The 13,835-nt window shown below is 31.6% G+C and overlaps 1 protein-coding gene across 1 annotated transcript in view; it reads right to left on the reverse strand.

The window, feature by feature from the left end:
• The window catches only part of LOC148272669 (GAS2-like protein pickled eggs), a 186,927-nt gene that overhangs the window by 108,700 nt on the left and 64,392 nt on the right, over positions 1 to 13,835 (reverse strand). The window contains exon 2 of the mRNA XM_088239743.1: positions 12,213 to 12,770. Within this exon, the coding sequence (XP_088095869.1) occupies positions 12,213 to 12,383 (171 nt within the window). The 5' untranslated portion in view covers positions 12,384 to 12,770. The remainder of the gene's footprint in view (positions 1 to 12,212; positions 12,771 to 13,835) is intronic.

Genomic DNA, 13,835 nt, shown 5'->3' on the forward strand with positions numbered 1-13,835 from the left:
TGTCGCATTGTGATCGCGAATACGATAAACAACCATAGTAAGAAACTGTTTTTTTTTTTTTATTTACATTTCTATATATATATATTTTTTCCATAAAATACATCTTAAAATTAAGCTATAACATAAACTGGAAAAAATGCCCCCAAAGACTTCAGCGTCTGAGCGTGGGCCATTCCTTTTTTAATTACGAGTATTAATAAGTTTATATTAATGTAATCACGTCGCTTATAACACGTCGATAGTTATTTGTGATTGAGCTACAGATGGGTTCCGGAACATCCCGAATGGATAACGCTTCGAGTATTTTGCATCCGTTTTTGTAACGGGTCGTTATTTCAATTTTATTAATTTGTTTTAAATAATTATCACGTTTTCTAGATTATAGGGGCAGTATTAAATTTATTTATTTATGTGTTTACAGATAGCATTCACAGCAATATGATTCATCATTGTTAATTTATACGCATTCAGAAGTTGCTAAGGACATGGCTAAGGGTTTTAACCATGTTATTCGTCCATGAGTTTAATCCCCCTTAACACAGTAGAGTCGAAGGTTTCACGACAATACGGGTTCGCAAAAGGCATTAATAATATTTCTGTGACCCAAACTAGGCACATATTTCAGCCAGAAGAGAATTGTCCATTGTTCTAGAAATAGAGCGACCAGCTGTCCTTTATTTTTTAGGACAATTTTTTTAAATAAATAATCTTATATATAATACAAAAATATACATGATTCAATACGCGAAATCCCGTATTTAAATATCATGTAATTAGAATAATTAATAAAAAAACGTCATTATCGATTATTTTGGTTTAAAATATTAACCTTAGTGTTTTCTTTAAAAAAAAATTAAATATAACCAATTAACTTTTCTTTCTTTTTAATTAATTGCATTTACTATTTATTAATCTTAATTTCTATTTTTTATTTGTTTTTACTCAGTTTCAATATATTTTCTGTATGTGTTTGTGTATGTCCCTTGCTGTTATTAAGGTTTACTTATTAACCCCATTAATATTACTCTTATAAGTTTTTTAAATGCGTATTTTACGTATAATAACTAAATATGTTGACACTCTAAAATGAGTTGGTCACTAGGGATCGACCGAAGTTTCGGTTTTGGCCAAAACTCGCAGTCGGGAAGTGACGGATTACGTTTGGCAGTTGTACTCGGATGAAAAATTAGCACAATAAAAGATATTGGATTGTTGAACATTCAAATAATTATTTATTGTATTGCCACAGTCAAACGTAAAAAAACTAGACTGATTTTAGTAGTTCTAAGATCTTTCATATTTGTATTTTTGTAATTCCTTAATAGTTAACAATTTAAAGTTCCTATAGCGTACATTGAAGAACTGTTACATATTATAGTCCTTAAAATATAGTTTGATTAGAATGACAGCTGTCAAACTAATTTCATTAGTGATGGGAAATTACTGATCACTGATCTAATCGATTTTATCAGTGATTTCATGCAATCATGAAACTATGTTTCTGAAAATTGATATAAAAAACGCAGAAACAAGCCTATTATAGTGTGTTTAACACAATTATTCACCAAAAAATGAGATTTATACTTTTTTCATGGACAACGATCAATTGACATTGATCAATTTGTCCCATCTCTAACGTTTTTGCAAAATGCTGTAACCTTGTAAAAACTTCGTTAACTATTAGGTTTATTTTAGTTTTCTTTTAGTTTTAAAGCTGATTTTATATATAAATGTTGATTTATGTTTCAAGCATTGTATTGAAAAAATAAATCAACACGCCAGATACAAATGATTTTTCGTGTGTCAATATAAATAACTCCTTTGCCGTTACTACAAAGTTATGTCGTCACTTTTTCTGACAACTGTCATTCTAATCATGCTACATTTTACGGACTATAGTTATATGTATAATATAACAACGGACCAAAAAGCTCAACAAATTTACTTATTAAATTTACATCTTTTATTTTATTGCGCATTTTATTTAACACTTATTTTAATGAGCTCGTAACGTTTAACAATAAATCCGCCTAATTTTTGTCGTTTTGAAGAGATTTTAAACTTATTTATAAAACTAAATGTTATTAAATATTTGTATATAACCAGTTACCGACTTTTCTATGACTACCGGTTTCAAGACGTACCCGTCTCTTCGTCAGAACACCAATTAAACCAACATGCAAACTGACGAAGAGACGGGTACGTCTCGAAACCGGTAGACATAGAAAAGTCGGTAAGTGGTTATTTACAAATATTTAATAACATTTAGTAAAATGTTTGACCACAAAGTTAATGCTTAAAATATTTATAAAAGTTTCGGTTTTAGTTTCAGCCAAAACTAGAACAGAAGCCGAAATTCGGTTTTGATTTCGTCTAAAAATCTTTTTTCGATCGGTCTTATTAATCCTTTTAATATTACTCTTATTAGTTTTTTAAAATGAGTATTTCTCGTGAATAATTAAAAATATCAGTACTGTAAAATGAGCTCTAGGGTTGGTCACCCTACCTAGGAATAAAGAGCCAGGGATTAGACAGCTTTAGAAAAGGAAACGGAAACGAGAATTTTGGCAAGGATTCAAAATTATTAAAGAAAAACAGAAAGAGAAGAGAAAGTAAAGATAATTTTGAAACTTCTCAATCAAGACTTTTTCTTTTTGAGGAAGTATTATTTACGTTTGAGCTTTTGCATGGCTATCTACATTTTATTGTTTATGAATCAGAAACACTGGGTCTCAAACTGATAATTGATTATAAAATTTTGAGTTTGTCTTAATGTTTGTGCACTAGAGGTTGGATTTATGGTGAATATTACACAGTGCGTAAAGCGGCCAATTAATCCAGCCAGGCCACTTAAGCCAACAAAAAAGGTCATAAAAGCCCTGGAAACGCCTACAATTCCATAAAATTTCTTTGGCTAAAATGTTCTCTATCTGAGATGTATTTTGTTAATGATAATTAATTGACAAAACTCATGAAACATGAATCTTACAATATAACTAATGTAAGTAAATAAAAGTATATAACTCTACCGGTTTCAAGACGAACCCGTCTCTTCGTCAGGATACTCACTACACCAACATGCAAATACTAAAATACCTTTTCACCTTTACCATCACCCTAATTTACAGTATTAACGAAAAAATACATAAATTACATTCAAAGTTATAAGGCGATGCAATCACCACCGTGTCTGAACATGCACTAAAATTGGGTTAATAACAATAAAGAGAACGAAATTAATCACAATACCAGAGAAAAAGTAAAAACCAGACTCACGTTTAAAAAAAAGGCGAAGCCACAAAATTCAATTTTATAAAAAAAAATTATGATATGGGAAAAAAAATCAATCATCATTCGAACAAAAGGTTAATAAATATGTGTTTAACAACTTATAAATGAAATATTTGTACATTGTGATTATTAGAGCACACATAAGAATAAGTTTATGTGTGCCCTATTTTAAGATTCAAAAATAAAAATAAAAATAATATTTAGTGGTATGTTGCAGAATGGGTAGTGGTGGGGGATTAGAAAAGAGAGAGGTTAGGAGGTTGAAAGTTACCCGGTTGATTAAAATGTTTGGCCACAAGTGTATTTGATCAAATTAGTTTAACTTTAGTGAAATTTCGGAATAAATCATGATTGTTTCGTCAAGAAATATTTCATTTATTATGGAAACTCGGCGCAACGTGTTAACTTTTTAAATTATAAAAATACACGATGTTTTGTTGTTATCTGATAATGAGATTTAATTAAGAAGAATAAAAAAGCGGAAGCATTATAATAAATTAAATTGAAATTGAAAAACTATATACTGTGTTGTAAAGTTCATATTATTTTCTCTCGTGTCGATTGAATCTTCAGTCTTCAGTGTAATAATTGAAAGGTATATAAAGAGATTAAAGATTATGAGTTCTGGCATGATTACCTTTAATTATACACCTAGTTATATTGTAGGCATTACAGCTAGGCCCGTTTTATATGTGTCGGAAAACTGAGTTGCCTACTCATTTTCAAATCAAATAATGTTGCTTATTGTTGATGTATTATATATTTATTCTACGTATTTTTTTTTCGGGATAAAAAATAAGTATCCTATTTTACTTCTCACCTCTCCGGCTATTCCTTTGCAAAAGAACATGTCAATCAGTCTCTCCGTCAAAAGGAAGGAAAGGTTTTCGTGAAGGAAACAAAAACAAACAAAAACAAACAAGCACACTTCCGCATTTATAATACACGGTTTTTAGGGCCAGACCGTGAAACTTCATATGAACTTCCTCATGGTAAGCTTTAAAAAAATCTTATTAAATCTTTTCCAAAATGTCATTTAAAAAAAAATAAAAACATTGTTATCTCAAAATGTAGTAAGTCCTTAATTTTTTGGACAAGCAGTACCTACACAAACCCCTACCCCTCTCCTACCCAGCCGCTTTCCTTGTCCGCGTCTGACGCTTTTTATCGCAATTATTTTTGTCGGGGTTTGCGGGAAAAGTCTGAAAAATTAGATTTACTCCATTTTGAGATCGTAAAAAAAAAATATTTTTTTTAGATGAATTTTTGGAAAAAAATTAATAGGATTTTTCAAAGCTTACCATGAGGAATGTTCCTCTGAAGTTTCGCGGTATGGCCTTGAAAAACCGTGTATAAGTATAGATGTATCACTTAGAGATATGTTTAAAGATATTAATGTACACGTTCACATGAAAATATATTAATGTTCGTGCACAAAAATATTAATGACTTTCAACGAAATACAAATTTTCATGGTATTAACACAAGAAATAAATAAAATCTGACTGTGCCCACAACTTGGCTGCAAAAGTCTGTATTTTTTTGTCTCAAACTGCACAATGCTTCTATAGCAAAGTACCCATTGATATTCGGGCTTTGCAAGCAAAAAAAAAGATCTTGTCGAGCACATTTTGTTTGGAAAGAGCTATTATAGGAATCGTAAAATATTTGCATGATAAAACAACTTGGAAATAGATTTGTCTTTATTAGTTTGTTGATTTGAATTATACGAGTATGGTTATAATTGATTGACGTTTACAGAAGATTCAATGAATCCCATGCAACAAAACACAATTAGCAGACAAAGGCTTATTTACATTTTTTGAAAAAAAAAAAAAACTAAAATAGAAAAACTTAATTTAATAATTAATAGCTAATAAGTAATACAGCATGGGCGGCTAAGGCGTCAACCGTGTATTCATTCCTAGACGCTAGACGCCTACCTGTCTGATGCGTCGAAACGAGAATAAATTTGTTCGGTTTCACAAGATGCAGTACAATTTTTCCGTTGTGAATTTACAAAATTTTATCCATTTCGTTTACCTTTCATACAATTACTTGATTAATGAAAACTTTAATGATGGTTAAAAAACCATCCCTATTTTATCCTCCTTAATTTCCTACAATTAAAGCAAACAAAACAAAACATCGCTTCCGTTTGACAGATGACAATTTGGCAGCATGTTTACGAATAACCATAAGTAGCTATGAACAATTGAACGGAGTTATGCAGAAAGCAGCCAGTCCACAATTTTGAAAAAATGATATATTTATGCTATCAGGTGCAGTAAGGTCAATTCTATGTTCTGCTAAAAACAGCCAGACCGCTTTCATACAAGAAAACTGTATTAATCACCATCTGAAAATGGTGTCAATTACAAAAACGACATTTTTTAATTTGCTAAAAACACCCACACCATTATAAAAATCTTATGGTTCTTTAAAAATCATTGAAACTGGTCAAATACATAATTAGATTCTTGTTTGTTATATAAAAAAAACTAATGTATTTATTGTTTATCATTTCTTAAAGTCAAAAACATTCCGACTGTTGTGTAGACTTGATTATTCAGTATTTTCACAAAAGTGCTATTATCTCAAATGCACTTTTCTATGGTTGGCTGCTTTCTGCATAACTACGTTCAATTATGATCCATATTATGTCCATCCGTTTTATGATCCATATGAAACCGTCTGGGGTTAAGTATTATTTTGAAGTGTACCGTGAGAAAATAGATGCTGTGTACTTTTTTTTTTAATATTTGCTATCTTACGATTTACACATTATGCTATTTTACACTAGAAAATATTGAATAGGTTTAAGATATTATATTGGCCGGGTGAAGAATACAGATCTGTGAGTGAAATGGAAATCTAGGAATATAAACTCTGTTGCAATATGCTAATCTTGATAACTTTGTTTCTCCGTAGGGAGTAAAATCTAGTCCTTGTCTACAAACTAAAAATATTGTTTATTAAATCAACCGGTCTAAAGTATAAAAATTTAATAATATTTTCAGGCGTTGCCTCCTAGGTTAAGTGATTAAGTCAATGAATTTCACCCACATTCGTAAATGTTTTAGCTCTTCAACTTTACAAAAACCAACAGATAATATAATTGAAAAAATATGCATTATCAAACATAGATGCAACACGGTGTGTAATGTTCCCACTTGACCAGCCAATGACATGTCGTAAATCCTGTAAATGCTTTAACTTTCATATTCCTTTCTAATAAATGTTCTTCATCCCTGTTGTAATATGTTAACCTTATCGATCCGTTAATTATTGACATTTAGTCAAACTCAAAATATTATTGACATGGATGTTATTATCAATTTATCAAACAATTCATTGATTGCATTATCTTAAAACATTTTTTTATTTGCTTGTTATTAACTTACTTTTATTCACTAAGCGTATTTTATCGAGTTCCGACGAAGAAATAAATTCTTATCGACTTTAAACGATAAGGCGAACAACAGTTATCAGGGAAACAATAAACTCTTACGGATCAATATTATCTTATCAAAGAAGTTATATTTTTAGATTATCCATATTATTTGTAAAATATTACACGTGTTACTTCTATGTATCTCGATGTACATGATTCAGTTTGAACAACGAGATTTGGAGAGAAATAACTATTGGATTTATCATTTAACCCAGTACTGAGCGTATCAAAGATTTATAGACACTAGCATGTCTGGCTATCCTATGTTAAACCATGGTTTCCTAGGAAAGCGGTGCTGTCATCTAGCGGCCGTCGCGTGCCGACGGATGGACGTCATTAAAACTTTGTTTGTTAAAAAATCATTTGCGCTTTTTTTAAAGATAGCATTGATTGTGAACAGAACTTTTGCAGGACGGCCGACATAGCGGCGCAAAGAGTCTTCGAACGATTTTTCTCATGTTTACAGCTCAAATCAGCTATGGAAACATCAGCGTCAACAATAATTACCGAATAACGATGCAGTATGTAAAGGGATGAAGTGTCGTGTTAATAGATAAAGAAATTTATTATCATTATTATTATTATTATGGATAATTTATAAAGCGTCATTTTCGTAATATAATACCTCAAGGGCGCTTTACAAAGTGATTATATAAAGAAATGAATTTAATTTTTACTTTTAAAATTTGTAATTTAAGAAAAACAATGTACTTTGTCTTCACATGCTAAGGATTTATTTAAATGATTTAGGAACAAGTGGGTTTTAAGTTTTTTTCCGAAACATCACTTCACTCTCACAGTTTCGCACCTCTGCTGGGAGAGCATTCCATGCCGTAGGGCCTGCGACCGCAAATACGCGTTCGCCGAATTTAGTGCGCTGTTTGCGTAGAGGTATAATTACTTTTCCTCTCGACGTAGATGTAGTTGATCTAAGCGTAAGACGTCTGTCAGATAGTTCATCTGGAATGCAGAGTTCCCTGAGATATTCTGGAGCAGAGCTGTAGGGTGACTTATACATAAGCCAACAGAGTTTGTACTTCACCCTCTGTGGAGAACGTAGCCAGTGTAATTCCCGAAGTAGTGGAGTGATATGAACTTAGAGGTTCCAAAAATAAGTCTCGCTGCGGCATTCAATACGGACTGTAGGCGAGTCATTTCATTCATTGGTAGACCGGCGTAGATACCATTACAATAATCGACTCTAGACACTGCAAACATATTTATTAATAATTTACGAGCGGCATCAACTGGTAATTTTTTGCGTATTTATTTAAACTGCCTCAGCTGATAAAAGCATGAACTTATCGTTCTACTAATTTGAGCGTCAAGAGAAAGGTCAGAATTAAGAAAGACTCCCAGTAGTTTAACGGTGGGTAAAGCGGTACTCCTTACATCGGGTAGTGCCGTATACTGAATCAAATTCTGTCGTCTGGTTGAAGCCGTCCATAGTTGTTCCGTTTTAGGTGGGTTTAATGTTAGTCTTTTTTCAGCCATCCAGTTTCCAATTTTCTCAATGCATCCGTTAATTAAATTAACAAGCACATTTCTCTCGCTCGGTTTACAATAAAAATATATCTGCGTTTCATCTTTTTTAATATTCTATATATATTTCCTGTGTACAGGAGATAGAGGATTATGGTATATTAATTGTACGGAAATTCTTCACATATGAGTGACAATGCCTATTTTTATTTATAATGCTCCAATACCGTATTAAAAAATTATAATTAAAAAATGTTACACGGGTGTGAAATTATTACCTTAACTTATCAGTGATCAGATTTTGTATTCATTTAGATTCAGTTGGAACTAGTTAATTGCAATCCTGTAGTAAGCACATACATGAGAATTTATGTAAATGAAGTGTCTATAAAAAATCACTGCATCTAATTGAAAGAACTGAAACCTGTACACAAACGCTAAAACAAACTCAAACACGTTACCTACACGTTTCACAGTTCGTAACGTAAAAACTGTGGAGAATACACAATATTTTACGTTTCTAAGACTTGATTAATGAGAAGTAATTTTCTAAATGAATGGCCATAAATTGATTTTACTTTTAAAATTATTTTTCGACACGCCGAATCTTCAATGGTGAGAGTAAAAAGACCATTAGGTGTACAGAGCTTTAACGAAACTTTTGTTTGTTTTCTTTTTTAATTAATAATAACAAATAAATCAAATTATGGGTAAATGCCCGCGGGGGGTAGAAGACACTTAAAATATTAATGTGTGACTTTAAAAACACTTTCAGTGGTAAATCAAAAAGTAAAAATAATTACGAAACAAATTATTTTAATTTACCTAATCATTAATGTTGAAGATGTAATCTTTATTTTAATCGTAATTTAATGTTTGCTTCTGTTCGTAGATTATGTACATAAAATATATACTAATAATAAATTTATTATGAAAAATCACATTTAGGTTATCGTACAATATAATACATAAAATTGTGTTTGTTTTCATATTTATAGTGTGCTGAAAGTTGATGCTGAATGTAAATATTATATTGGATTTGGATGGGTACCTACATAATGCTTACATTATATATATATAATATTAATATGCCGACGATACGGTTATAATTGACGATTCAGTTGGGGGTCTTCAGGTCACTGTAGATAAGCTAAATAAGTATTTAGCATGCATGAGTTTAAAAATCAATATTGAAAAAACCCATGTACCTTGTAATACTTCGTGCCTGGATGCTCAAAATCCCCTGACTGTCAAACCAAATCATCGAAAGGGTCAAAAGTTTCAAATACCTGGGAGTATATGTTACCGAAAATGGCAACTTTCAAAAAGAACTGTGAGTGCGGTTAGGAGTAGCAGGCGCCATATTCAACAGTATAAAGGCTGTCTGGAGATCGGATATTTACTTTATAACGCCTGCATAACACCTATTCTCCTCTACGGATGCGAATCTTGGCACCTCACAGGGGCCCAAAACAGCGAAATTCTTAGTTTTGAAAATAGGTGTCTCAGAAGATTCTTGAGTGTGCGGTGGTTTGACTTGAGGAATGACGTAATAAGAGAACGGACGCAGCGAACTCGGGTGGCAACTGTCGTCAAGCGGAGGCGATACGGTTTGCTAGGCCATATACTGCGGCGGCCTCCTGAAAGCACCACGCTTGCCTACTTTACAAGGCATCAGGTTCTCGACGTCCTGGATGTCCACTGCTGACTATTTGTCGGCAGCTTATGTCAGAACCTCGGGACGAGAACCTGACTTGGAACAAGGCAAAGGAGTTGGCAGCCGATAGAGATGCATGGAGGCTCTTTGTGGATACCATATGCTCCAAATAGGGAGCAGACAAGAAATGATGATGATTTTTTTAGTTATTTATTGAAAAAGGTTTTATAAACAGACATATTTTTTTAAATAATACATGTAATGCAAAAAGTACAAATGAAAAAAAAACTATACGATATACCACACCAAAAAGGGACGACCTTTTGTGCTAGGTGTGAGAATACATGTTAACTTAAGCACAATCGAAATGTTAAAGGTTAGGTAAATAATACAACATTTATAAATAAATATTTGCATGTAACACGGAGATAAGACTGATAAATAAAATAAAGTCTTGAGTTGCTAACCAAAAATGAAATATAATTCATATAAAATATCGTAATAAAAAAGAATAAAAAAATTAATGATATACATATTTTAGGATTATTCCAAAAAAGAGCAATTAATTGAAGTAGTTTATAGATAAATATTTGATAACTTCGGCTTGAATTAAGTGTGGTCTTTGATATTTTTTAGTTCGTTGTTAAATAAATCAATTCCTTGATACGCGTAGCTATTTTTAACATGCATTCAATTGTTTGCTTTTGAAGTAGTGGTTGGCATATTTTACCACTAGCAGAGTGAGAGATACCGGGTTTGATTCCCAACAAAACAAAGGAATATTATTTGCTTGGTCTCGAAAATTTAATAGACGTCACGTGATTTTCGTGACATGAGATGTCAGCCAATATTGCAAAGATATAATAAAATCTTTATATTGCTTTCAAATAAAAAAAAAATTCTTGTAAAAATCGAATTAGGTTGTACATGTAGCTTATAAAGCACTAATTCAATTAATTTAATAGCTTTCAATTAGTTTTCGAGTTATGATTTTTTTAATGGGTCTTTAAAAATTTTCGACCGTATCGGTTTTTACATATTTTTTTTTAGTTTGTGGGAGGCTGTAAAGTTGAACATTGAGGGCATTGGAAGCAAAGATAGCAAACTCTCGTTTTGGTGATTTTGAGAAAAATAACAAAAACTGCTACACTAATGCCAAAGAGAGTCTTCATGTTGGAAATGTTATGTTCACTGAATTTAAACTTGAAGATACTAATAAATAAGATTTAAAAGAAACACGAATTCAAAAAACATTCTTGATTTTTTTTTGGCATGGCCATTTTGAAAATTTAAATCTCAAGCCTGTCATTAGTCGAATTTAATGGCTGATGGATATTGCTATGTTTGCTTTCAAACACTGTTTTCAAACCATCAGAAGTATGATTTTAAACTACATTTGCAACTCAACTCATGATTTTTATAAAAATAAAATTGATAAACTACAGAATGACATCATAACCAAAAAATAATTTTTTTTTTTGGAGGTTGCTATATTTGCTTTCAATGCCCTCAATTCTAGTCTGACTTGCTTGTAGGTAAATTCTCCATTTTAAGTCATAACTTTTGTAGCTTTCATTAATGTTACGAAGTTGATTATTTTATGCGTGGAAGTACAATATAAAAATGAGTTACAAAAAAAACCCAAAAAAACCTACCACAAATTAAAATAAAATAAAACCGATCCGGTCGAAAATTTTCAAAGATCCATTAAAAAAATCATAATTCGAAAACTACGCAAAATCACGGAACATCCGTGGGGGTGATTTGGATACCCCTTTTATAAAGGCACCTACGTTTTACCTTTGGACGTCACTTCTTCGGCCATTTTTTATATAACTCTAACGCAAGAAAATTGCATTTCAGTACCCTTTCTCTTCAGCGTATTTTCTGTGTCCAGGCGGATGAAGGATACCGTTCTGTATGTGAAATATAAAAAATAAAACTAGAACCCTGGATGTGTGTTTTCAACTCGATGACTGCTCTCGGGTAAAAATCTTGAATAAGAAATTCGAGTGAAAATAAGTCCGCCTCGTTGGAAAGTGATCGGTGCGTTCGATTACTATTCTTTGAGGTACGATTCCCGGCGGGTGGACGTGAAATATTAATTTCAATGGTTGTTAAAACTTCAGCATTTAATTGTTCCGGGACTGATACCTGAAGCGTAAGACTGGTCACCTTAATTTTATGTAATAGATGATCGAAATACGCTTTATTTAATAAAATGCACTGCCTTATGCACCACTGGGTACGGAAAGGGTATTCATAGTTACGATTTTCTCAAGAGTGGCGATTTTAAATATCTATTTATAACGTTTAAAAAAACCTTACCTTGCAAAGGGCAACACCAGTGTCGAGACGATCCATGAAGTTATCCACATTAATCATCAGCTCCGGATATAATGTATTCAACCATTCAGCCAAATCCTCCTTCATGGCGTACAGATATTCTTCGGAAGATTTAAAAGGTCTGAAAGACCTGGCCTCTATCATGACAGCCATCTTGTTTTTTTTTTTACCGCCGTAAATTAAACAGCCAAATAAAAATAAAACTTAACCACCAGAATGCCAATGCAATCAAGTGCGTATTACGGAACGCACATTTAAAGATGGCGGCGCTCGTATTTTGAAATGGAAAGCGCGCGCTGTCAAAACACTGTCAAACATGAAAGGATCTAAGATTAATTTCTAACTGTTTGTATGGAATACATTACTTAAAAACAAGCACTTCACTTGTCACGTTGTTCAAATCGATGCCAATGTCTTCTGTCGGTTTATTAACATACACCATTATTTTTATTTTTAAAAATTACGTGTGTTTTATTTTCTATTTTTAAATTCGTGTCTTATTCGTGTTTGTCGTTTGTTTTTCAAATGATAGTCTTTTTCCTGTAACAAACAAAAAAACATTATTAGATAATAATTATTTAATATTTTTATTTGCTATATTAAAAAATACATGTACTCCAGTAAAAAACGAAAAATGCGCAAAATATAACGGACTTTGAGATACAAATCCTTTTAATTTTGTTTGTAAAAAATATTGATACAATAATACATAACATCATAACAATAAAACTACTTTAAAATGTCATCACTAAATTTATATGAAAATAAAGGTTTTTTTTTTAAATAGGAAGTTCCCTGGCAAATCCCTCCTTTTATGTACATGTTTTTTTATTTGATTTGGGAAGAGGGTTCTAAGAAAACTACAGAAACAAAAAGTTTTTGTTCACATTTTAAGGTTCTCACCATTAATGGGAGAGGCAAAAACTTTGAAGATCTCGCTAACCCCGCAAAAAATACTTCGTTGAGATAATGATCCAAAAAAATTGAGTATTATAATATCGGTAGGTATAAGGTTATTTTACGAAATATTTACATCACCCTAAATTTGAACTCTTCTGTGTTTTACGAATAATACAAAGACAATTTTGACGTTATAATGTCACTATTTACAAAACTTTTTTTTCTATTAAGAAAAACCTATACATGAAAAACGATGAATATCATTTTAAGCGTTTTCTTGAATGAAATATTATCAAGTTAGTTCTCATATTGGGATCGGGTAGTCAAAACATTATAACTTACTTTAAAACGAACTATGCCCTGAACTCTCCACTTATACGGTTTGCTCGTGAATATAATTTTAACACTCCCCTTATTGATCCATTTGATTATAAAAAAATAACATTTAAAATGCGCGTCTTAAAACATACTTTTTTGTCTTATACTTAGTTTCAATAATAAAATCTTATTTTATTTTATTTTATCTCTAATTCTTAATATTTTATATATATTTATGATCACCCTCATTCCAATATAACACCCACTCACCCACCCTCTCACACACGTACACTCACACAAACTCACTAGTATGTATTGTACGTGTATTTAATATATTTCTGTGGATATCTGTCATTGGTTTTATTCTCTGTATATTTTATTTGTTAT

The sequence above is a fragment of the Micrasema longulum genome, unplaced genomic scaffold (assembly GCF_059751315.1).
Source record: "Micrasema longulum isolate JH-2025_06_02 unplaced genomic scaffold, ASM5975131v1 h1tg002244l, whole genome shotgun sequence".
Taxonomy (NCBI): Eukaryota; Metazoa; Arthropoda; class Insecta; order Trichoptera; family Brachycentridae; genus Micrasema; species Micrasema longulum.